This window comes from Cyprinodon variegatus, unplaced genomic scaffold (assembly GCF_000732505.1).
Source record: "Cyprinodon variegatus isolate N-32 unplaced genomic scaffold, C_variegatus-1.0 Scaffold134, whole genome shotgun sequence".
Classification (NCBI taxonomy): Eukaryota; Metazoa; Chordata; class Actinopteri; order Cyprinodontiformes; family Cyprinodontidae; genus Cyprinodon; species Cyprinodon variegatus.
The window spans coordinates 749,299-776,765 of record NW_015150587.1 but is presented as its reverse complement, the minus strand read 5'-3'; the positions used below and the strand labels follow the sequence as shown (position 1 = coordinate 776,765).

Genomic DNA, 27,467 nt, shown 5'->3' with positions numbered 1-27,467 from the left:
ATAGATAGATAGATAGATAGATAGATAGATAGATAGAAGTAGAAGGCACAACAACTTTTTATTTCCATACAGGGATGATTAAGTTTTTTGTTTTGTTTATTGAATTGAATTAAATGATGAGATCAGAATCTCTATCCCCTGCTCCTAAACCAAACAGGAAGAGGCTATGTTTTAGTTTCAACGTTTCTTCCTAAATTTATGCAAAAACTTTAGTTTCTATAGCAAGGGCTAAACCTTGATCCAAAAGGCTTACAAACAAAGCAGCTGGTTTAATGTTATTAAAAAAATTCATTACATATTGGTAAATAAATAAATAGAAACTGTCATAATATTTTTTATGAAATGAACTTTCAAATACTTTTTTTTACGCTAATGAAGATCTCAGTCATCCACTGTTTTTTTGTTTTTTTTTTACATTTTTTCCTTGTTTTGTTTTTTTGCATTCCTTTGCCCACTTCTACCTCTTCTATTTTTATTCGCCATGTGTGAATGGTGCATACAATAAAACTGCCTTGTATTTTTAAATTCACAGCAACTGTAAAGTTCATATTTACCTTGTTTCGTACCCCAACCATTTCCCAGTGTTTAAATCGTATAGCTCATTATGCAATATAACGTAGTCGCTGTTGTATTTATCGCCGCGTGAGGGCAGCAAAGTTCATCATGCGTGTCAGTAACCGGGGCGCGTGGTTGTGCGCGAGCGTCTACTAGACCTACTCGCGCTTTTATGTTTTTTTTTTCTTTTTTTTTTATTTCTACTCTACAGTTCACTTTCAGTTTAAAGCATTGTTTGTTAACTCAGCACCCAATCAATATCAGTCCGCTGGTAGCCTATTTTTAAAGCATATTTATTTGAAATTAATTAATATGGAGTTTTGGGTATGACTTAAAAAAAAAAACATATTGTAGGTAACAATCTGAAGTCGTTTGTCGGAAATTCACCATAGCTGGGTTGATGGGAGGGTCTGCCTGCCTCCTTCCTAACTTCACCGGCTGGAGTTGAAGCAGTCACTCCACGCGTGAACCGTCCACAGACCGACGTCATGCTGCTGAAACCACACAGGAATCCACTTCTGCTCACCCTCACCTGCATGTGTTTCTCACGAGCGCTGCTTTGGTCTTATCAGGAAGAGGATGTCAGTGATGGGTAAATGCTTTTTAGTTAAAATAAAAAAGGAAAAAAAAAAAAAAAAAGCAACAAAAAAACATTGAACTTAGTTCCGCAGTGATATGTATGCTTTTTTTTTCTTTTGCAGAGAGAAATGCTCTGAAAATAACATTTCAACCACAAAGTACCCCTGTGTGAGGTCAACCGGAGAAGTTACAACATGTTACAGGTACAACAAGTTACATTTATCTTACAAAAAAAAATGCATGATGTTGATTCAAAATGTATGGTAATAATATGGCTCAGTGATTGAAACTGAATAGTGTTTCATAAATAAAAGTATTCAGATATTATTTCCACATCAAGGAGCACAATAGAAAATTCTTAAATTTCTGCTTACTTTGTAAATGTTTCTAGTGAAACAATTAGATTTCTGTTTGCACAAACAGTTAGAATCACATTTTTATGCATTGACTTTGATTAGCCTAAGTTTTGCTACACTTATATTTGGAAATAGGTGGATGTATATATGTAATGTGATAATGGTATAAACAAAGTATATAAGCAATGTGGATACATTTTGTTTAAAATTAATCTTTCCTAAATGCTTACAGCCTTAAAGGCATGATAAAAACATACTGTTGATTTTAAAGATTTGTTTTCTCAAGCAATATTTCAAACTACGCTGACCTCATGGAAAAGTTCCTGCTTCAAATGACTCATATGTGACAAACAGTATGGATTTTGTATAAAGCAAGACAATCAAACAAGCATTCAAGCTTAAAAATAAACCTTTCAGAGAGATGAATCCTTTAAATAAAACAAAAAAAAGTTGCACAAGTGCTTCTGTATCATCTCCAAACCACTTCTTAAGCTTTGCTTTGATTATAAACTTTTGTAGTTGCTTTAACCTTGTTTGGTGAGGCTGATGAATTGTCAAATGGAACGGGATACTCTATTTACAAACTCATTGTGATTTATGTTAAAGGAATGTGTGTTTTTGCCTCAGAAACACTATCATAAAACTTAGTTAGAAAGCGTATTTCAAACAAGTTTCAAAGATCTTTATTTATAGCAAATCAACATCCTCAAGTCCCATTTAAGGAACATTTTGTGAGCTAAATAAACCACAGATTCTTTAGTACAGCATCTCATCCAAAAAACTGACTTTTAAAGTTTTTTTTTCTTTTGCATTACTTAAATGCCCTCTGGTCATGGTTAAGTGGCATCCTGTTTGATCTTCCCATTTTAAACACACTCTTAACATAATGATGTTGGTTTATGGTTATTGGCTGTAGCCACAAGTTGTTTCCCCACATAGTTTATTTAAAAAAAGAAAAATTGCTTAAGCTTAAAGCCATGATAATGGGTGTATTTTAGGGCACCTGCACAGTGGAAGACAAAAACTAACCCAACAATCCCCTGCATCATTAGTCAAAGGATCCAAAACAGAGCACCAATACCTATAAGACGTGCCTCGAATTTTTTCTTAACTATCTGGAAATTCCTTACTGCATAAATCTGCATCACAGCTAATGTGACTTGGCATTTTTTATGCATGATTTAAGTTGGTAGGCTAAAATTGAAAATAATAAAATCTATGCTCATGGTATTCATAATTGGAGATTTATGAAACCTATCAAAGTCCTATTTCTGATTGTTTACTCTCTGATGTACCGTATCCCCTAAAAGTGTTCAATTTTTTTCCATTACACCCATAAAGGTTATTGTGTCTTGTCATATTTTTATATACCCACATAAAGAAGCAAATTATTGTAGAAAACATTATATATGGTATAAATGATTGAAGTAATAAAACCTAAAAACTATTGCATGATTTTAATGTGACATTTACCCTGATTTGCCTAAATGATACTCAGTGTAAACAATTATCGACAGAAGTCACCTGATTAACCAAGGCTGGCTGAGTCAATATAATTAAATATTTTCTTTGAAGATTTGAAGGTTTATTAGAGAATATATAGCAAATAGCAAATATCTCACAAAGTACGGTCTAAATCTATAACCCAGAAATAGAAATGCTATTGCATAACTACAAACTAAAACTGGATCATCTGCCTCAGCAAACAAGCAAGGGAATTTGATCATTAGTAATGGAATTCAATCAGAATAGATGCTTACAATAAATTACTCTGGAGGAGCTAAATAGATTATTTAAAACTATAAGTTTTGCTCTTACAAGTCTAGCCTTTATGGAAAGTGACAATAAGAAGTTATGAGAAGTCCCATATAGTATAGTAGACTCAGCAAACATACGGCATACTGTGATGATTAACCTTGCAATGCTAGTTGGATTGCGAGATCTGAGTTTCTAAAACGTCCATCTCTGAACCACCAGCTGGTCGTATCAATGACATGCCAGTAGTGTCTTTTTTGGGGCATGGATATGTAGGAATGACGACAGTCAGAAGGGCCTTGCATTACAAACATGGCTACTTGTCGATACCCGTATTGTCTCGGCTTTAGCTAAAATGGCGACAATTTTTCGTTTAAATAAAGAGCAAAGTGAAGCACTTTGTGCATTTGTAGATTGGAAAGATGTCTGTGCTTTTCTTCCGACAGGATTTGTAAAAAGTTTGATTTATCAGCTTACTCCGCTAGTTTAAGTGTGAAAACACTCAAGAAGCTGCAGACGAATCACCCTGCAATGATTGGCTAAAAGCGTATAATAGAAGGCGGGTACTAGCTGGCACATCCCCCAATCAGCTCGAACTATTGTACTAACTGTCGCTCTTTTTCACAGATAGACTGAACATCCCAGATTAATAACATAGAACTAAACTCAGATCTACGCATATCAATCTGGCTACTGCCAGGTTAGGTGACCATGGTCACATGGGAGGAGCTGCAACAATCTGTCTTTCTTTTTTGGACATGCAGTAGCCAAACACTACAGAGGGGACACAGACTTTTCAAAAGATGGTGCTCTTGCAAATGACACTAAAAAGTAACTTTTTGATCTTCAATAAATGCACATAATCCTTAATGTACTGTACAACAGGTGTGGCATAGTAGTGGCAGCATCATGCTCTGGGGATGCTTTAATTTAGCTGGGCTAGGAGAGCTGATCAGAGTTGATTGGCAGATGTTTGGAAGTAACTGAAAGGTAATAGAGGTAAAGGATCTGCTAAAAAACTTTAGATTGGTCTCTATAGTGTTCCTGTAAAGCTGATCAAATGACTATCAAAAAGATGCATCTATTTTGTATTGTTTCAACAATTCACATACATTCGTGCGTCACTTTAATATACTCTTCTATTCAGCTGTATGAATATACATTGTTTGTTTTATTAAGGTGACAAAATCTGAAGACAATGAAAGGTGGTGAAAGCTTTTCCAAGATACTATTATTGGGTGTTTGTTTAAAGCCTAAAATCTGCAATACTCACCGCTTTTCCTATGGGAATGAAGATAGAAGCCTTCTTGATTGTTTTTAGTCACCCAGCAGTTCATGTTAAGCATCTCAATATCTTTGATTATTTGCTTACTTGCTTCTTTGATATATCTGTTGTAGAAATTTTGAATATACTGCAAAAAAGACCCATGCTGTGGTCTGTTATGCAGCAGCGTGCAGAGCTTAAGGTTTCATTCTGGAGCTGTTTATCATGTCATGAAAGGAAGCAGAGGAGACACCAGAGACCTGTGCCAACTCAGGCCTCTTCCTTTCGACTCTTCTTTCTCAAAGAGATCATTTTGTTTTTGTTAAAGGCTTTATTTGCCATAATAAAAGCATTTTTCAGCTTACAGATTGTTTTTATTTATGGTTTTACACACCATGGAGGTAAATGTGCTTGGCTCAAAATGAGATGTACAGAAAGAAAAAGAAAAAGAGAGGTTGCAGGTTTTCTGTTCCAAACCTACTAAAATCTCAAATGCATGTGATTGCAACATAATACTCTGCTTAAACCCGGTGACGGATTTGATTATGATGATAAGCTGTGAACTGTTTGTTCCACTTTGGCAATGCTTTCTGAGCTGAGGCCCGCCGTGTTTTCGCAATGAATTGCCCAGAGATCAGTTTGTGATCATTATTTACAGTAGTATTGCTTATCTGTATAAAGATTTTCGTTTCTGTTCTTTTCTGTCGGTCTGCTGGTAATTGCTGGCTATGCCAACTATGTTTTTTCTCATAATGTATTTTTCCAAAGCCACATTACCTGCTCCATAAACCCATTACATTTTAGGTATGGAGACCCTTTTTTGTGGTTTATGATAAAAAAGCAGAATTACTGTCATTACTGAATAAGCTGGATGGCTGTAGTAACTCTATATCTTATTCCATGCTACAGATCAGTTGGCCCTCATATCAGTATTTATCCAGTTAGCTAAATGCTTTAAAAATAAGGGAAATACTGATGACTAACACAGCAGTTCTATTCACTTTTATTACATGTTTTTAAGCTGGTTCCCAAGCCTCTGACAATTCCGGATGAGAGCCAGAGCCAGCGTGTTAACCGTCATCAGGATGGAGGCACATTAATAATCTTTGTTTATAACCTCTCCTGCGACAAGGAGCTACATGAAACAGGAATTTCACAGACTTGATTTATTATGTATACACTGTCGACTTTAGCCGTCCTGTAAAGGAAATGCTTCTCTGGAGAAGAACCAGAACACCATCAAAGTCAGACCGTTCTCTCAACATCCATGACAATTACACATAATTGGCGTGTGGCATGTTTAATTGTTGCTTTGGTTTTTTTTTTTTTCCAAGAAAAAAAGTATTATATTTACCTCAGACACACTGCACTTTAGTGCATTTCAGTTTCCTTTTGATTTGAACGCAAAGAAAATCAGTAGCAGTTTTTCATCAGTGTGTCCTTTCAGTCTGAGAGGTACTTTCCACTTACCTTGCTGTAGTTTAGAAATTTGTTAAAGAAACTTGGTAAGTCAAATTGATTCATATTGTTTTTCCCACACTGATTCCAGCAGAGAGAGGGCCATAAAGTTCCAGTGGAGTGATCCCTTAAACTGGTTATTCATCTTGGCTTCAAGGCCTGAACTCTCTCCTGTTTCCTTTGGTTTTTATATAATCTGTTTTTCACATTAGATTTAAATTTATTCCACACCTTGGAGTAGCTCTCTCAGCTGGACTTCCTCTCAGTGTACCAATTCAAATATCTATCTGAATTAAAAGTTATGTCTTCTTTGTTTTGTTTTTTTCACCATTTAGTGATCGTTACTCTATAAAAGATGTTTTGGCAATTCTGAGGAAGTCAGCATGCCCCAGTTAGAATCATTATTCCTCTTTTGCTCTTGGTCTTGTTCATGTCTGATGATGACATACATGTTCTGGACGGAAAGGAAGAGGTTAGCCCAGATTTATAGGCAACATGTGTCTGAAATCTTTTTTAACTTTTTTTTCTCTTCATAGGAAAAATATTCATGGAGGTCATTAAGTCATGATAAACAAGAGTTAGATCAGGTCATTCAATTCCAGCTTAAAGGAATATAGGTTTTTCAGGTAGTTTTTGTCCCATGAATATATGTTTTGATTTTTTTTTTTCACTTTTTGAGTATTTATGTTGTTTTGTGACGCAATAAATGTGATTTCATTAAAAAAGTAAAATAACAGCCATGTTGGTTTCAAAACAATCTGCTATTGTTACATCCAGCATATCTAAACATGTAGATCATTTTTTTTATTTGTGTGAATGTAATCCTCTGCTAAAATATTTTCAGTCCCATTTTTATTTTCCATTAAACCAACCACAAACAATGTGTTTTATAGGGATTCAGCATAATAGACCCAATTAGTTTATAAATGTGAACTTAAAGGGAAATGATTGATGTTTTTTCAACTAATAGAAAACTAAAAAGTATGGTGTGCCAAGTTTTGATGCTTATTTTCCATTACACATAACTATGTGTGGGGCAAAATTTTCAGTTTAATGTTCTCTAACCCCAGCACCTTGTTTACACGAGTCCCCTCCATGGTTTGTCTTAAACAGGGCCTTTGTGGTTTGCTGAATTTATTCAGTTTATACTTCCATAAGGAGCAAATTTATTAAGTATGTGGTTAATATCTGTTTTACCCACCTGAGCATGTTCCTCCTCCTGCCTTTGACTTGTCAGTTTAGAGGTATAGGCCCATCTTGGTAGTTTACGGATGTGCTATACTTCACACTTCTGCCTTTACGTTCTCCATAACACAATCTTTAACCTATCTGCCGTCTTCCTTTGTTTTAAAAAGGCTGTTTGTTTACTAAAGTTCTCCAACAAACCCCAGAGGCTTTAACAGATCAGGTGTGTTTATATTCGGGCATACAATGATATCACAAATTAGTCGGCTTGTTAAAGCATTTGGTTGTATGGATTACACCACCTGTATTTCATGGTACCAGATTGAAATGGCTGAACATAAATGGATGTCATGTTTCCTGTCCATTTTGTAAAGCGTAAAGCCCTGCATATAATTACATTTCTCTGTATTCGTTTACATCCTCAGATTAAGGGTCCCTGAAAAACTTATAAAAGATTCAAAGTCTCCTAACTTTGATACACGAGTCATGTTTTAGAAACAATAAAAAATGTTAATTATTTTAAGGAGTTGCAACATTCTCAGCTGTTGAGTTATAGCATTTGAAAAGCAGGAATTCATTATGATTAGGTCAACAAGTTGTCTGAGGAAAGAGCATAAAATTAGCACAAGCTGTTTCTCAACAACACTTAAAAGAAAACAGCCCATGAGAGTTAGCTTGGATAAATAGATATTATTGAGATAACCTCTAAAGTTTGTGCCAATCCAACATACCTTTCATGATTTACAGTAACGGGTGGAGGTTTTTGATTTCTGTGAAGCAAAAGGAGCATTAAGTAGTATAGTGAGAGGTGTTTGTGGGTTTATTTTTAAACTCTATCTTGAGGTATCTCTGTTAATGAAATGCAATAACATTTCACCACTTTGAAGAGCTGAGTATAGAAAAACCCCACAGAGAGAAACTACATCTTTGAAATGATGCAGTGTCCTGTCAGAAAAAAAGTGGCATCGACATCTGTTTTCTATCAATGGTCAGAAAGAGGATATGAAGGCTTTCAACTGGAGTGAACTGCTGGTGTGGAGATTGCGGATTTAAAAACTTGACATGAACATTTGGTTTTGCTCATCGGTGACAGCTCCCACACAGTTAAACATTAAAAGGATGTAAAGTCACAAACGAGGAGGTCAACTGTTGTGTCAGGCAAGCTAATTCTGTCTGATTTAAATCCTGCTGCGCATCAAGTTGGAGAATACAGCATATTAAAGTCCATCCTTCAAGGAAATGTGTTAAACTGTGTTAAGCAAGCCTGTAAAATGTATTTCAACAGAAAATTATCAATATTAGCAAACACTACTGTGGTTTTGAATCTTCAAAAGGACTTTCTGCAATTTCAGTTTGACAAACTCACAATCATTGTGTTTTTTTGCAAACCATAACCATTGTTTGCTGGTGAAGATTCTCAGTCATCCAGGTCATAGTAATTCCAAAGAAGTTTAAAAAACAATCAAAGTCCAGTGAATTGTTTTTTTTAACTTTTTTTGGCAATATTTGTGGATACTTTGCTTTTGTTTTGCATGCTTTTCATAACCTATGAAAGGAAAATTTCACAGTTATAAATACAGTACAGAGAGAAAAAAAAACTGCACTCTACACACAGTCACCATGGATGGGGGGCTTCTTGATTTTTAGGCTCCAAATATTTTATTTCAACTTATCTTAATTTCAAAACCAAGAATTGGACACAAAAGCCTGAAGTGATTTTAGATATTTGTTTTTTATAGGTAATAAAAGTCAAATGTACAGACTCAGATAGATGCACACATCCCCAGAAATTATTATTTTTTAATTTACTATAGGAAGTTGCACGTCAACCAAACATCTTTTGGAGATTTTTATCGAATTCCGCTGCAATCCTGTTCTGATATTTGGCCTCTCTTTATAGTCTACCAAATATCATTGTTTGTGAGCTGTTGGCCACAAAAAATAGTTTTAATGTATTTTTTGGCTTATTTTCACATTTAAACATCTTTTTTTCCCCTCTAAATGTAAATAGTTATCTTCAAACCCCAGAAGAAACATGCTTTATGCTCAAGATCAGGTATAGAACAACCATTACTCAAGGTGATCTCAAACTAAAGATTTCGATTCATTTTGATGTTTATCCTCCACTTCACTAAAAGCAGGTGGTTGAACCTTTACCATTACTGATTGTTGCACTAGAACAATGATCCCAAATACAAAAACTAACTTGTGTTGGAATGGATAACAAGGGACACCTTTGAGCTTCCTAAACGATCAAAGCAACCTCATTGAAAACTACTAGACTCTACCTAAAAGCCAGCTCTGTTCCAGATAGACAGCTATAGTTGTTCTAAGAAAACTGGGGATAATAAAAGGGGCTGGCTGACATGGAAAGAAAAAACAAATTGCATCATGATTTGGTGACCTTGCCATCGACAAGCATTTGTCAAAATTCATGGATTAACGAAGGATCATATATGTAGTCAAAAGAAGCCTCAGTCTGTGGTTTAAAGGAAATTGTGGTTGACCAGTGTTATTGTGTGAAAGATTCATATACTTTCCTCATCCAGTATTAAAGATATATAACTTTTTATGTCTGTGGAGACAACTGATACTTTAGTATTTGTTGGAAGGAGGGTCTGCCTGCCTCAGCACATTATCGTAGCTGTAAATCTATTGGTCTATAAATAGGCTGTGGTGAAGCTCATGTACTGCACACATTACTACTTATTTTATTCTTTCTCCTTCCACCAATATGTGGTACCACATATTGAGGGTTTTTTTCCTAGCCTAAATATTTCAAAGGATACCTCCGTCCTTCGTTCATCGGTTTATTGAAGGTGAGAAATTGAAGTTTATTTTTTCTCTTTTTTTTTTGCTTTTCTTCAATTTGATAGTCATAAACAATACTGAATGTTTGCATTCTTTACCTTACCTTCCTTTTAAAGTAGAAATAGGTTAGCTGTACCCTTCTATGTTGCAGGAAATTGTTGGAATTGGTCAAGTTCTTCCCATTATTTCTCTAAAGTGCTCAATTAGCCTTACAATAAATTTTAAAAAGCATTTTAAAGTACCTGGGTAGGATTGTTGTGTTTTGTTTCCTCATAAAAATATGTAAATTTCTTAGTTTCTCTTTAATAAGCATATAGCTACAATCTTGCTGTTCTCTTTATTCTGTTTTTTTTTAAACCTAGAGAAAAATGTAGCTTTAAGATATGATACTTTTTACATTCTTTAATAATATTTTAGAAATTGCTTTGGAGTATTTACAAACAAATTTTGTGCAACAAAATTGTTCTAGATGTATCCTAGTATTACAGTTAGAACCAGCAGCTCATTTCTGCAAATAAATCTCCCGGTTTATAAGACACTGTGAAGTTGTACTGACTAAATTCCACAGAATTACTGTATGCATGAGTATGAAAAAGGGACCATCCATCCATCCATCCATCCATCCATCCATCCATCCATCCATCCATCCATCCATCCATCCATCCATCCATCCATCCATCCACTTTGGAAACTGGAATCCAGAAGAAAAAGGGTTTTCTATGGATATGGAAGAGTCGTAATATTAACAAACTCACATATGTGATCCACATATGCACATGACAAGTTAAGGTGGCCTGAGCTCCACCAATTGCCTTAGCTCATAGTATTAGCCATTAAAAAATTCCCCACTTTCCTTGATGGGCCCGTGGCTAGTCCTTGGCTGGTCCCCTACAATTCCTTTTTAAACATCAATGTTTGTACCACAATATTCATTCTGTCATGATTTGTGGACATTAAGATCGAAAAATAAGCATCCCCTTCTGGTGAGACCCTGTAATTCAGTGAAAGAGTCAAGTCAGAGTTAAAAAAATATGCAAGAGGCGGTCACTCCAGTGGCTGGAAGCTGGAGGGGATTTCGCTGGGAGTTGGAGGGAAGTGATCTGCCATTCGGCTGGCGTTTGGCTGACAAGAGCCATTTTGAATGGTTGCTACTGTAAACAGCGCATATAAAGCTCAGGGAACCTTTGCAGTGATTGGTTTTTAACAGAAATGTTGCCCTCTTTGTGTAAATTCTTTCGATTTGCTGAAACAATGGAGTTATCTAATTGGTTTCAAATTAACTTGATAAAAAAAAATATTTGTTAAAGTCACGTAACCCGAGTCCTCAAAAATCCACACACAAATGCAGTAAAGTTCAAAGCCCAATGTTAGTTTGTGAAAGAACATATAATTGTGAATTCAACATAAATACTTTGTGATTATTGTCTTGTGAATGTGTAAACCTTGTTTGCATCTTTGACTCATCATGTGCATGTGTGGATCTGGTGTGCGAGTGTGGAACATATGTGAGTTTGTTAATACAGAGACTCATCTAATGCCGTAGTTTTCTGTATTCTACATTACATGGAATGGGAAATAGCTGTTTAGTCATCCTGAGTGAAAGACTTTAATAGGGAACCAGTAACCCATCCTGCCTCTGCTCTGAGTTGGGCGTAAATTATCAGGGTTAGAGAAAGGGAGGACTTGTTAGTGTTAGGGAACATTCTGTGATGACTGATGTGGAGTTCAAACACAAACAAACATCCTGCCTCTTCAGCCATATTGATTTGATTTATTGCTGCCAATGAAAAGAGGATTTGATCAGAATTCTGAGTTTAAACTGTTTTCCTCTATGTCATATTGTTTCATTTATGGTCTAGTATGTTATGTCAGAAATTTGCATCAGAGGCCTTTTGGCCTTGCTTGGTTTTTTTTTTGTATGGTGATAATTAAAAACATTGTTCTGTCTTCAATTTTTTTAATGTGGAACAAGATTTTCTGCCGAAACAAAGCAGAGGGTAATTTATGAAATTCCGTTTTACGTTTTTTCTTACTTCTTTTCACATTGAAAAGCTTCAGGTACTAAAATTTTTTCTCTGTTAAGACTTCAAAATGCTTCATATCTTAATGTCTGGAGCTGTTTCATTGTTATCACTCACACTTTTTAAGTTTAAATCATCTGAAGGAACTTTCGGAAATCTTTGAGGCTGACATTCTGTAGAGAAATGCTATTTCAGGATGTAACCGATTAGGAACTGTCTCTGCTTCTTCCTGCTAGATATCTGTTTCCACTGTTTTGGCTATAATATATGTTTTAGAACCACTAAAAAGTCACGAATCTTGCACAAAAATGATTTGTAGGATCTGCCCAATCATTTTAAGACCTTCCATACACCGTTAGCTTAAACCTTTAAAGTCACGGGCACTTATCCGTAATTTAACTTACTGCTCAACATTTTTTGTAGGTATTTTGGTTTCTTAAAAACCACTTTTGTTGCTTTTGGCTGACTCTCATCAAACCATCAGTTTCTTTCCATCATGAACTGTTATGTGGTCACGTTTTGGTCATGCTGTGGTTTTGCAGTGGTTAAGTGATGCAGTGATAAGTAGTTTACAGACTGCGGTTTTTCTGCCCCTGCTCTCACTCTGCATATCCAAGTCTGATCCTATGTTGCCTTTAACATGCTTTTTATCTACCTTTACACATATTTTTAGAAATACATTAAACTGTAATTACTATAGGCACAAAATTAACATTTTGCTGTGATTTTCTGCTGTTCCTGCTAATCATTTTCTTTTCTATCTCCAACTTTGATTTTTTGAGAACTTAATTCATGATCCCATTAGTGAAAACAATAAGCAGCTAATTTATCAGTCCTAAAGGACAGCCTTTATAGCTGAAGGATCTGTTTTACTTGCACCAGCGAACACACATCTCTATATATCAGTCATTTTTAAATTGTAAACAGATGGAGCATTCAATGTTAATAACAGATTTTTGAAGAGGCAGCTCATGTTTGGTGGTTCTTTGCAGCACAGATGTTTTCCCTCCCTTGAGAATTGTGCTCATTCACTGCTGAATTACAATATATGTGAGTCAGTTACAGTTCATTTTTAAAATATCCACATTTACCAACACAATCGGTGTGATAGCCCACCTGTCAAGTCTTTGTTTTAATTTAGTTGTAGAGACAAATTTTGTAAGTCCTCTTAAATTACTCTGGCATTTGTCTTCTTTCTCTTTTCTGTCCATCTAACATGAAATGTGTTTTGTTTTTATTCTTTTTTGTAAGGTAACCCACACATTAAGAAGCAATACTTTAAATTATAAGTTGAGTTAACCACTGTTGACAAATGTTTGTGGGGAGCTCCTGGGCACTGTATAAAGTTTCACTCTGGCACTAAAACAACGTGAAACTATAAAGTCTCAAGTGGGCTAACATGCCTTATATTCTAATTACATCACTAACTGCATGTCAGTGGAACATATGAAAAGCATAAAAACAAAACTTTTATTCATGTAATGGTCATGTTCACAATTAAGGTTCAAACCTATGTTTTACATTCTGTATTTACTGCATTTCTCTTCCCTGAACTGAAGAAGTGTTGGCAAACTTACTGATAATTTTTTTATTTTTTTTTATTGTCTCTCAAAGACGTTTAAAATCATTTAAACATCTTTCTTTTTATATTAGAAAAAGCTACACTGAAATCCTCGATATGTAAATGATTGTTTAAGTGATCCAAGTAATTGCTCTCTCCCTAAAATAACAAATAGCATTCAGTTATAACAACATGATCCAGGCGAAAATATCTCGTAAAGCAAACAACCATGCCTCAGTCTAACGGTTAAAGAAAAACAACGTGAATGAGGAATGCTGACCCTGCATCCTGGTTGAGCGTGGCTAAAGTACGCAAACTCAAAATGGACACCTTGATTAATAACTCATATTAAAATTCTTCTTCAGTGATTGGATGACTGTTATATGAGGTACATGCAAACAAATGTGTAGCCAAGACTTTAAATCCCTAAGTAATCATCAGGTGGTCTGTTGATCCTCCTGAGACATCTTAGTTACATTCTTCAACTTGAATGTCTGTATTATTCAGACATCAGCAGTGGAGTTATTGGAGTTATTTCCACTGGAGAGTCTTTAGTCTCACCGGTGTGACTACAGAGACACAGTATGAGGAAACGGAGAATGAATAACAGGAGCCTTTACTAAGCTCTGCATCAGTGTCTAGAGATTTTAAATGATAAAACAGCATCATGGTAAAACAACTGTTGCTTGGTGTCACATCTTAATTGGTTTATGCTAATTGTAAATTATAGAGCTGATGGGACATTTCGCACAAAGATATTATGGATTACATATGTACTTTGATGGCTCCAGGAGGTTCAGTCAGTTCCAAATATGGTAAGAAATAAAATGCATATTATAGACACATATTTTGATGTAAAAAGTCCTGGACAATAACACTCTTCATAGACGACCCAAACAAGCAACAATTTTACCAAAAAAAAAAAAAAAGTCCTATCTTCAGATAATCCTTAATGCTGTTTATCAGACTCTTCAAGTAAGCTGACATTAGAAAATATGTTAGCAATCATCTTTCCAATAAAGTAGTGGAGGATGTTCTTTTTCTTGATGGATTATCAAAATAAGTGATCCTCTTAATTATCAATCATTCTGGTGATGTGTTTACATAAGGCCGTCCTACGTGATTGTCCCCATTTTCACTTACCGGTGGTGAGTCTGATACAGTGGAAAAATTGCAAATCTTCTTTTGAGAAGTAAGCTTGTATGTATATGTATTGTATATGTATGCTTGTCATGGTCGTGTTTCTATTGTGCTTTACTTTGCTCTGTGTTTCCTAGATTTATTGGTTTAATTCCTTTTTTGTTGTAATTTCTAGATTTATGTTAGTTCTCATGTTTTTCTGTTGTCCTCTGTTGCCCTCTTGTGTGTGTGTGTGTTCCTTTCCCCTTGGCTCCCTCGTTGTCTCCTCTCACACCTGCTCCTTGTCAGCTCGTTAGCCCTCCCTTTGTCTCAGTCAGTTATATATGCTCTCCCTCTGCTCTCACTATTTGTTGGTTCCTTATCTTTGCTGTCCTCCCATGCTGTTGTCCACCTACCTCGTCTCTTCCTGGCTCCTCGTGTGTTGTTTCCCCAGATGTCTCCATAGTTCTGGTTCGCTTTTGATTATTAGTTGGATTTTTGCATTCCTGCCTTTATTTACTTTTTTGCCCCATTAAACTGCAAGAAATCTCCTCAGCCTCTCTGCCTCTGCATTTTGGGTCCTCAAACCGCAACAAAACCCTGATAATACTGATGGTGGTCGGAGGGCCCGGTGGCGCCAGTACTGTGTACGGCAGCCTTGCTTCTGTCAGTGAGCCCCAGGGCAGCTCTGGCTACATGTAGCTTGCCACCATCAGTGTGTGTGGGAATGGGTGAATGACTTTGGTCAAGTCTCCTGACTTGAAAAAGCGCTATGTAAGTACAGGCTATTTACCATTATGAGCAATGCAAACAGGAACTTTTAAACAGAGCACGCACGAGGAGAAATGGGCTTGTGCATGCTCTTGCACGTATTTGACAGACGTTCCCTCTCAGAAGACGTTCCCTCTCAGGCACTGAGTTGTGCATGTGCCTTTTTGGAGAGGGCGGGTCTTTTCAAAAATTTGTGATAATCCTTCACTATAACTTGTTGCTGCTTGCATTGTGTTCCCTAAGTGGTTGGTCCTTCAAAGTTCTTCCGGAAGGACCAACTTTAGAGCCCAAACTGCTAAATAATCAACACTAATGATTTTTCAGAGAATCTCTGATTGTGGTATGTAAAGTAATGTTAACAATTCGGATAACTTGGTATGCATTTTATATTACTGACCATTAGTAAGGCTTTGTGAGTCAAAAAATAAGGGTAAGAAATATTTTTATAAAGTGGACCAAACATGGAAATGGTGAGTCCTATCAAAAGTGTCCAGCTTCTAAAAAAACCACTAAGAACATATATCAACCAAATCCCTTAAAAAATTGAAAGCAATTTACTTTACTAGTAAACCCCTGATCGTATATTTAAGCTTTTTTTTTTGAAGTCTAGAGCTTTAATAGTAACCTGTTTTTAAACATATAATAGTGACATTTGGCCTTTTTGTTGTGAAGAGTGGTTTGCATTAGTATCACATGGCACTGCTCATGGAGGTTTACTGTAACCGCCCACAGNCTTTCCCCTTGGCTCCCTCGTTTTCTCCTCTCACACCTGCTCCTTGTCAGCTCGTTAGCCCTGCCTTTGTCTTAGTCAGTTATATATGCTCTCCCTCTGTTCTCACTCTTTGTTGGTTCCTTGTCTTTGCTGTCCTCCCATGCTGTTGTCCACCTACCTCGTCTTTCCCTGGCTCCTCGTGTTTGGTTTCCCCAGATGTCTCCATAGTTCTGGTTTGCTTTTGATTATTAGTTGGATTTTTGCATTACTGCCTTTGTTTACTTTTTGCCCCATTAAACTGCAAGAAATCTCCTCAGCCTATCTGCCTCTGCATTTTGGATCCTCAAACCACAACGAAACCCTGACAATACTGATGGTAGTCAGAGGGCCCGGTGGCGCCGGTGTACGGCAGCCTTGCTTCTGTCAGTGAGCCCCAGGGCAGCTCTGGCTACATGTAGCTTGCCATCATCAGTGTGTGCGGGAATGGGTGAATGACTTTGGTCAAGTCTCCTGACTTGAAAAAGCGCTATGTAAGTACAGGCCATTTACCATTATGAGCAATGCAAACAGGAACTTTTAAACAGAGCGCGCACGAGGAGAAATGGGCTTGTGCATGCTCTCGCACGTGTTTAACAGACGTTCCCTCTCAGAAGCGAGTACAGAGTTGTGCATGTGCCTTTTTGGAGAGGGCGGGTCTTTTCAAAAATTTGTGATAATCCTTCACTATAACTTGCTGCTGCTTGAATTGAAAGCAATTTACATTACTAGTAAACCCCTGATCATATATTTAAAGCTTTTTTTTTAGAAGTCTAGAGCTTTAATGGTAGTCTGTGTTATTAAATATATAATAGTGACATTTGGCCTTTTTGTTGTGAAGAGTGGTTTGCATTAGTATCACATGGCACTGCTCATGGAGGTTTACTGTAACCGCCCACAGACAACACTGCTCTAAATAATTTCCTGAGAAATTGGTTTCAGAGACATCAGAGACAGCTCACACTTGTCTGTATCTTGTTAAATGCAGCTGTTTTAAAAGGGCAGTTTGAGCATTTCAACATAAGGTGAATACGGTACGCTAAAGGGTGTTTAATATTTCAGTGGAAAAGATCAGATGTGATACGTTTTGACGTGGTAGAACCAGCCATGAAAAAGCTTAAGAGTGTCAGAGTTTTTAGCTGCTTCTGTGGAATTAGGTGGGTATTGTTTTTATAATGTTGGCTCCAAAGTAAGGTGGAGAAAATAATAAATTGCCTTTTTTATTATTAGCATTTCAAAAAAGGTATTAAAATGCTGGCAAAATTCAAATAATTTTTCATGTAGGACTTTATTCTTATAACCAACACTTTAGAAACTTACAACCTTTAATTTGAGTATATTTATTTTAAGGGATAAATCCTGCTAAAAATTTTAAGATTTATTTAAAATACTACACTTTTGATGCTGCTGCTTTCGGTGCCTAATAACTCTCTTTTCCCATCAGGACAACACCTACCATTATTCCATGATGGTCAGGAGCTCATTTCAAAAGGACAACAGATTTTTTTAGTCTTTGCCAAATTGCTTTAGCTTGTTGATAAGCTGAGTCCTCTCCTATCCGCTCTTCCTATTACCCCACTCTACAAATTTTGTATTAGATTAGAGTCTAGATATTTATTTTTTTTAATGGAATAGTGTAAACTTTGTCTCCGGCCATTTATTTGTTTAGCTTCTCATTTCTTAAGACCCAATAACAAGTCACTAGACATGTTTACACGGAAATAACTAAAAAGTTGATGTTTTTTAAAAAAAAATGTTAAGTTAGGGAAGGGATAAAGCACAAAACTTCACTCATCTTCCACCTTACAGTACTAAACTGTGAAAAAGAAATATTTTTCTACACTTTATTTTTTTTGCTTAATTCCAGTTCAGCCTGAAGGGTTCAAAGCCAGAAAGTTTAGCCCTAGCTTTATTTGATAATAGCAAATTATTCAGGTATTAAACTCCACACATACTTGCTTTTGATAGTCAAAGAGAAAATAATTGTAAAACATGCTAAAGCCTGTAATTGATATGTAATGTTCTTAGGAGAGACTTGGAGAGACCATGATCCCACTCTTTGTTGCAGTTCTCAAGCTCCTATACAGTCCTCCTATATATTTTAATCATTGCTCTGTGTTTAGATATCAAAGCCAGCAACATGTGATCGGATAACTAACAATGTAGCTATAATACCACGAACAAATGTAATTTGTTCGTGGTATTAGGTAATTTCCCTCTGGGATTATTAAAGTATTTCTGATTATGATTCTGATTCTGAAATGAAGGTCCAGTCTTGCTTTTTTATATTTATTTTAGCCACATTACAGGATTTTTCAGGAATTGCCTTTTTAAAGTCGTACTGCTGCATTTCGGTCAAGACTTTGACTAGGCCACTTTGATTTATACATACAAATTTGTTTGTTGTCTTTTTATGTTGTTGTATAACTCAAGCATGCTTTTTCTTAAGGTCTTAAAGTAATGAATTTACTTGTAGAGTAGACTTTACGTTTTCATGTAGTATTGAATGTTCGCTCCTGATCATTACTATATCACCACCACATCTGATTTTAGGTAGGATATTCTTTGTCTGAAAAGCTGTTAGTTAAATGCCTGATGAGTAATGTTGCACACTTTTCAATTGTAATTTTTCATATTAGTGCACATAATATAATCCCAAAATGTTGGGGATTATTTCGCTAAGTCGTTTCTTGGTAGATTTCAGAAAGGCTACTGTCTTTCTTGGAGAGACAGAGCAGAAATGGGTAGCTGGAGTGATAGTTTCTGCTTGTAGGAAGGTTCACCACTGTTCCATATTTCATTTATTTATCGATTATATGGTTCTAGTGTTGTTTTTGACAGCCATCTTAGATTTAGTCTTAGTTTTCGTCCTGAAGACTAAAACTATCATTAGTTTTAGTCGCATTTTAGTCATTACAATATGTCATAGTTTTAGTCGGTTTTAGTCGACTAAAACTCGACAAGGTTTTAGTCACGTTCTAGTAAGGTTTAGGTTGCATTTCAAAAAACAGTTCACTTTTACAATTTTGAATAACAACCAAATTTTTTTATCAGACTGACAGCTCTTGCCTAGATGCTACAATTTCTGGAGATACAATGCTGCCGTGCAGTTCATCGTTGCTGTTGGGCAAAAAACTTTGATTTCTAGAATTCAAAAAAAACATTTTATGAATAAATGCCCTACTTTATACAAAAGTGTGTCACAAAACTTGTAAAAATAGCAGATCTAGCTTAGCACATTATATTGGTTAATATAGCAGACAGACAAGCTAACAAAATGTACAATAAAGGAATACTTTTAGACATACGTTTCAGTTCAAAAGCAAACACTTCCTGATATACTATGAATTCTGCTTTACACACAGATCAATAAAATTATTATTACTTCAAAAACATTATTCTTTCTACTTTGGCTTTTTTTCTTCAATTTGCCCCTTGGTTACTGCTGCTCAGGGGTCCTAGTAGATTTAAATTCATAGGGGTTTGGTATAAAATAAATACAGAGAGAACCTACATAATTGCCTTGTAATGCCTTTGCAATCCAGACCTAAATTTAATGAATATGCTAACTAAAATGTTGAAATATTTAACGAAAACAGAGAAAATGTTTTAATGACAGTATAAGGAAACATTTACATTATATTTGAACAGATAAAAACAAGAACTATGAGAGAAATATTCCAAGATCTATGTACCTTCTCATCTGGCTCTTTATCCAGAAACAAATAGATTGCAATGAAATATTTGCTTTGGATATAAGTAAGGGATTCCTTTTGGTAGAAATTAAAGAAGGTTTAGCATCACCACTTGTGAGAGGGAAGAAATAAAAGCCTGATGGTTAGATAAAGGAATTTTTCACACTTGGCAGAGGATGATCAGCCACACATAGTTTAATAAGTAGCGAGGGCAGGAAGAGCCGTACTGCTGAGAGCAAACCATCAGTGTGGACCATAGAGTGCAGTCGTGTCTATGTGCTCAAAAAGATGCAGTTCTGCACAAACACAGCTGGAAGAGCAGAATTGTTTAAAATTAAGTGCACTGTACCAGACCTTTCCGAATTATTTTAATCCCAGCCACTGCTGCCATGGTCTATCTGTAGTCATGCAGATTGTGCACCGCTGCAAGCCAGGTGGGCGGCATGACCAGAGGAGACGCAGCTGCATGGCTTACACTGCTTAGAAGATTACAGCACCGTGCATTTTAAATGTCTGACAGACCACCCGCTAACATTTTTATGTAGTCTCCATTCTGACGAAAACTCACACCCATGACTAGTCATGTTTTGGTCATCAAAGATCCATGTATAGCTCATCAGTTTTCATTATCGTCATGAAAAAAAAGGGTGTCAACGAGACAATTTCATCATCATTGATGAAAAGACTGTATAGTTCAAAAGAATATTTTTCCCATAGAACTAAGTAGTGGTGTATATAATTTTCTATAATGATTTGTAAATCGCAGTTTGTATTTTTGTTTCATATTAAATCATTCAAGATCTGAAACATTTAATTGTGACAAAAACAAAAAAATATATATATTTTCTTGAAGCACTGTATAAAATTTTGAAACAGGAAAGCAAGAATCAGACAGTGATGTTTAAACTAACAGTAAATTAGAAGTGGCACATATTTTTTTCCATTAATAATTTCAGGAGCAACAACTATTAATCTAAATGTAAAATCAAAGCTTGTATCAAAACACTGACAAAGAAAATAAAAAATGCACCTTTCAAAATGTTGAACTTTACTTTTGATGGCAAAGTAACTACAGCTATGTGGTTTCAGGGAAACCACAGCAATAAGTTGTATTGCTTCACACTCAGCACATTTTTGTTATGATTTGCACTCACCGAGTCTTTATGTGTCAGGAGAAAGGACATTAAAACAAAACCTAAAGAGTAAATCGGTTTTAAATTAAGAGCATTAAATTGAGCAGCAAATGTAAACAACTTCAAAACTGATTTTCTGTTTTTACATGAGATGGCTTGTCACGGGTTATTCTATCTGGTATGTGTGTTTTTCTGTGAGAATTATGTTCAAAAAGTTAAACCCAGTAATTTATGGCAATGATTGAATGCAATGGTAAAATACTGATGTTTTCAGATCTTTTCTGTAAGACCAAATAAAGACAGCAGCATCATCACAAAAAACTGCTTATTATCAAAGCAGCAAAAAGCAGGGATCTTCAAAGTGGAAGTTGTGACCGCCTAGTGGGTGGCAGAGGTACTGTTGGGGGGTTGTGAATTCCACAACCATCTCATATTGCCTCTGTTAGCTCCTCTCAGTCACTGGTCAAGAAATTCAGAGCTAAAACCTACTTATTTTGAGAATTTCTAATAGCAAATTAGACCTACTTCAACTTTCCCTTAACCTAACTGATATGCTTTGTGCAAAATCTTTTCTCAAACAATTTTTTTCTCAGATAAATATCTTAGGAATGAAGACCGAAAATGTTCATTGAAAATTATGTAAGATAAAAAAAAAAAAGGTTCTTATCCTTGATAACAGAGCTGGTGGTGTAAATTCAGGGTTAGACAGCCACTGGCACCCTCCTTAATCCAAACTTGCTTCTTCACAAAATCCTACCTGGAAGAGGATTTACTTAAGGTTGAGTGCAAGAAACAAGCAATGAGGTGATTGTAAGGCAAAACCAATTCAAGAGTTTGATGGAGATGATTCACAAGATGGGGCCTGCACCTGAGCTACCTCACTTACTGTAGATGTACCAAAGATATTAGCTGCAACCGACACATTTTTATAAGACACTCTAGAACCAAAGAAGTCAGGAACATGTTAGTGACTTGACTGTTGCACTGTCCAAGGTTGTCTTTTTATATGGAAGTACTGTTTAATTATTTGAAAAAAGATAAATAAATAGCCTGGGGGAAGAGTGGAACGGCAGAGAATCCAAGTTGTCAGTGATGATTTGTGGAGCCACGTCTAACTCTGGTGTTGGTCTGCTTTGTTTTATTAGGTCAACATTCAGTGCAGCCATCTCTTAGGGTTTTTAAAATCTCTGCTGAAAAGCCTCATAAAGATGCTGATTTAATTTTCAAATTCATCAGGCAGCTGCCCCAACTACCAAAGGTACTTAAGTAGCTTTGACGAAGTCATCAGCCAAAACAGACAAGCTTAATTTGCTTTTAAAATAAACATGGCTTTATTAACTCCTCAGTAGTTCCACAGCACCGTCCCCTCCCTGCCACACAACATTAAAACTGTCATTAATGCAAAAGGATTTCCAAACAAGCAATGAATTTATACTTTTCGTTATATGCAGCTTTAAATAATTCATTGTGTTTTCCCTGCTATTTGGGGAAAGTGCAACACTTCTTGATTTCGTTGAGAAGTACTTAGTAGTTGTTGGTAAAACAAGCATTTACCTCCTTTTAAAGTATTTCGCAGACTTACATGAAAATTTCTTTAAAGAGTCATTTAACTATTTCTGCTCTATTTTAAATATATGTTAATCCTGTAAACTCTCCATTTTGTTCTTAGATAAAATGCTAATACAGGACTTAGTCTCTTTATCTAGTGTATTTCCTGCAACAAAGTTGTTTTAGTGTAAAAGTATTTATTTTGGTTCTTATATAATGTTATTAAGCATTACCTATTCTTTGTTTATTCTTCTCTAAATCGCTGAAAATGCACCTAAAACCTTGACAGAGATTTCCAAGTGCAACGGTTTGTTTATGCGGAAGACTTCTCTGTTTAACTAAAGGTCTCCTGACACAAATCTATTATCTGTAGCAAGCTTTTTCAGTTTCTGAGTGATGTGTTTTAGCTGAACAGATGACCTCTTCAAGGTCGGGAGTTTTGGGATACTCAAAGGTTTTTAGGCATTCAAACGATGTCCTCGCTCTGCCGAGTCTTTTTCGTCAAGGGATGGATGCAGCACTGACAGATGTGCCTCTGCAAATGTGAAGTTGGTTTATCTAACTCTGATATCATACATCTGTTGCTTCTGTTTATTTTGACAATTTATAAGTGTTCTAGTGTTAAAGGACATTTTGGCATGCAGTTGGAGTTTTTGACTTCCATCATTAGACTTTTACTTCCAAATTATATTAATGGACATTCCCAGAACATGCCTCAAAACTCAAAGGCTTTAAAAGTTGAAGTCTGACAAGGAATGCATATATTTTTTTATAGGTTTATCTAAATTTGTATCTGAGCATGGCCGTTAAACTTACAATGATAGTAACTAGTTACACTTACTTTTTCTTCAGTCTCAAATAACATCATTTTTTGCTATTAGTTTGAAACTTGTTCTCTCCATATGTTTCTTTTACTTTACAAATAATTTTTCTCTGTAAGATTGCTTTTTCTTGAATTCAGTAAAAAAAAAGCATCACTGCTCATACAGGAATATAATTTCTGACAAACCTCTGATTTGACCCACCATAAGTAGCTTGAGCTATTCAGAGACCAGGTGAATAAACAGTAGATTTTGTCCTTGCAAGTTTTTCATCCTTTCCTAACATATACATTCCTACTGTAAATATTGTAATATCTGCTCATTTTATTGTTTTTAAATGAAGTTATTAATTTGTATTTGTTTTATTTTGTTTTCTGGCATTAAAAATTTGTATTTAACTTTAAACCAGATGTTACGAGCCAACAATTACTAAATACTTTAAAGGGTTATTGTTTAAGAATTACTGCCATCTAGTGGTGTAATAGGTATATTTACCTTACCAAACACTACCGTACTGCATCACTGCCGCAAACAAGTATTGTGTGTACTCCGTCTTCATTAAATAATTCTTTGTATCAATATTTTCGCCTTTTGAATAAAAACTATATGTCAAATAAGTTCTACTCTTACTAGAGTAAAATCTTTGAATGCTCTACCCATCTCTATCCTTCAGCAGGTAAGATAAGTATTGAGCAGGTCAATCTTTTCTTAATATGTTGCTAAAGGAGGAATGCTGAGATGAAATTCACTTCAAATCTCAGTAACAAACCATAATCCAGATAAAAAGGAAATCAGTTCAGGTAAGTATATAACTTGATTAATTTGCAGTAAAGTGCACATTAAGAGGAGAGGAACACTCACAGTCAATCAGAAAGTGCTAGTATTTTTGGAGTGGTATTTTTTTTTTTTTCTCAGGAAAACTGTAAATAATGCACTTAAGCTCAATGACTTTTATGAACATTCACTACATAACAGCTTTAGAAAAAAATAAAGTAAAACTTAAAAAAAATATATATATATAAATTGGAAAATGCTATTTAATACTGAGGTCATAAAATTGGGTCAGAAATGTAACCTTTTTTATTGCACACCTAATGTTTGAAGGAGTAAATGTCCTACCTGTCATTGTTAAGTTATGGGGTTTTAGAATCATGGTGTGGATTGTTTTCACCATAAATTGACATTTCATAAGAAAAAAAAAATGATTACCATACAAGAAAACTATGAAACATGTTACATAATAATATATTAACATAAGAGTCCAGTTACATTAGGGGGAGGGATTTCCCCCCCCCCAAGTTAATTTTCAGTTGTTTTCAGAGGAAGCCAATGAAGCTGCTAGAATTGCCCAGTTGGTGATCCATCTTTCCATTGCTGAGTTTGTGCCTATCTTAAACAGTCTATGGGCAAAAGGAAGGTTACACCTCGGATAAGTTGTCAGTCCATTGCAGGGACTCAAAGACATACAACCAAGCAAATACTCACACACCTAAGGGCAATCGAACTGTTTGAGGAAGCCAGAGTACCCAGGAGAGAACCCACACATACACGAGGAGAACATGCAAACTTCATGCCAAAGGACCCCAAGTAGGGAATCAAACCCAGGACCCACTTGCTTCAAGGGGCAGTTGGTCACTCTTCCATTACAGATGGCATCTTGAAACTATTATTTAGAAAAATAAATTTGCACGAAGTGTTGCATAAATGTTAATATACCATTCCACTTTATGCATGGACCTAAATATCTGATGCATGTCTGCTAATTATCTTTATTACTGGTTTAGTGGATAATAAAGTCTTGGGTATTCAATTTTGTTTAAACAGAGGACATACCTCTTTTTTCTCTGTATATTGTATTATATCCAGATGGTATTTAAGCAGTCCACAACAGGCTGAGCAGCAGCTAACTGTCACCTTAAATTTTATCTCAACTGAGAAGTTCAAGGCAAAGAGTGGGTTTTTCTGGCTCAAAGAAAAGGAAATAAAAATACTTTCATTTGTCCTGTTATATAAGAAATTCTGCCTCCCAACTGAGCAACTGACAATCTCATAAGAGATCATGTAGTTTATCAAGACACATCTTAAAAGCACAAAGAATGTGGTTTAAAAATAGATGACAAATATCATCAGTCTGCTCTTTCTAACCTTGAACCTTTCCTGTAAGCACAATTGGCAAAGGTTTGCTTTGTCAACGTCAGTGTTTGCAATCCCCGCTGTAATCTTTCATGTCACAGTGGCTGATTGCTAACTTGCCAGTATTATTTCTGTCAACGTGTCCCAGCAGGTGATATTTCTCTCAACCCTGTTTTTTGTAGATAAATGGTGCACGTACTATTTCCATCACTGCCAGCTACAGAACACTATAACTTATAAATGTGCCTTTTCATTTGTGACACAGATTTGGGTTTCTTCCATGGATTGATTTGGTGATTTATAAAGATTTGGATCTCTGAAAAGAATTTGGGAATATGAGATACTCAGGAACCATCTGATTTGTGCAAACATGCTGTTTATTTGAAGTTTTGCACAATACTTTACTAAAACCCATGTGTTATTTGCATAAAAAAAGCTAGTGCAAATATAATAGAAACCTTTAAAAAAAAAACATTAAACACTACACATAAGGAATTTTATGGCTGATGTGTGAAATATTATTTCAAAAGGTTCAGATCATATACCTTGTTCACTGTTTCTATCAAGAAAATGGGTAATGTGATAAAAGCTTTGTGGTGAAAGAAAGAAAACAGGTTCAGACTCTAGAAACTTTGTTTGATAGGAATGTATTATGAAAAATATGCATTATTATTATTATCACAGTTGTTAGTTTTATCTGAGTTTTGTTGCTTTATTTTTTTTATTACCAGTAGTCATGTGTTTTTATAATCTTACTAGGTATTAGCTATCACATATTTTATCTCTTATTAACACATATAAATTATTTCTGTACAGCTCACATTACATACTGTATCCGTAGATTTCCAAATGTCTAATCAACACTTAACATCAATCTTTTGATTATCTCTTGAAAAATAAAGTGTTCCAATCATAGTCAAACTAAAAAAAATGAAACCTTTTTTAGTGATTAAAGGAAATAAAAAAAATGTATATCTCAGAAGGTTAAAAAAATCTACACTCGAATAGCAATAAAAATTTCATAAACCATCCATCCATCTACACCCGCATGAGTCATTGGGGTCACATAGGATGATCTCCAAAGGGCAAATTTTAAAACCAAAAACTATTTAAAAAAAATGTTTCCAATAATCACAAGATTTTACTCAAAGTTTTTAAAACATTGCATCGAAGATACTTCATTAGACAGGAATATAACAACCACCAAAGGGCTAAATATAGCAGTTGTTTTGATCCTTAAAATATCTTTAAAAAGATAGACGTCTGTTTTTATTTCAACAGAATGCCGAAGGAACCACTTTAGTAAGCTACTGCTTCCAGATGATTGAGGCTGCCTTCGACCAGTAGATAGTAAAGTAATATTTAACTGCATGTTTGCAAATATTCAAATTAGTCTGACCTTTTAATTAACCTTGTTTCCAACTCGTTAGATATCACTGTCTGCCAGCACTGGTGCAGGGTTTCCAAAACAACACGAAGCATTTTGTCTGTGGCTATTCAGACATAGATAAATGTTTTCAAACCTTGTTGTGGATTTTTTAAGCCAAAGAAACAGTTTACAATGTCTTCTTTAATCCCTAAAACATGAATCTGAATTTGTCAATATATATTTCATAGTTTTACCAGTAACAACAACAATAATAGTACGGTAATTCTTATAAATATATTTTAAAAGTGCCTTCGCTCTGGATGAATAATTCTGCATTTTTAAATTTTTTTATATCGCTTGTCTAATTGAGATTTTATTTCTTACTTTGAGTATTATTCTGTGATCATGGAAAAATGGCTTGACATTTATTAATAATCTTTTGATTGATCATTTTCTAAGACTAAGAGGAATCTTTTTTGAGCCAACTCTGAATTATACAAACTGAACTGAAACAAACATGCTAAAATGCATCAGTCCTTGCCTGAATACTTTGAAATGCTTTCTGCCATTTTCAGTGTCAATTCT

The 27,467-nt window shown here is 35.3% G+C and overlaps 1 protein-coding gene across 2 annotated transcripts in view; it reads left to right on the top strand.

The window, feature by feature from the left end:
* The first annotated feature begins 996 nt into the window (after positions 1-996).
* ccbe1 (collagen and calcium binding EGF domains 1) overlaps positions 997-27,467 on the top strand; it is a 61,066-nt gene continuing 34,595 nt past the window's right edge. The window contains exons 1-2 of one of the 2 annotated variants that reach the window (XM_015376352.1): positions 997-1,147; positions 1,257-1,337. In XM_015376352.1, the coding sequence (XP_015231838.1) occupies positions 1,044-1,147; positions 1,257-1,337 (185 nt within the window). In that variant the 5' untranslated portion in view covers positions 997-1,043. The remainder of the gene's footprint in view (positions 1,148-1,256; positions 1,338-27,467) is intronic. The other variant, XM_015376351.1, reaches the window with a different exon arrangement.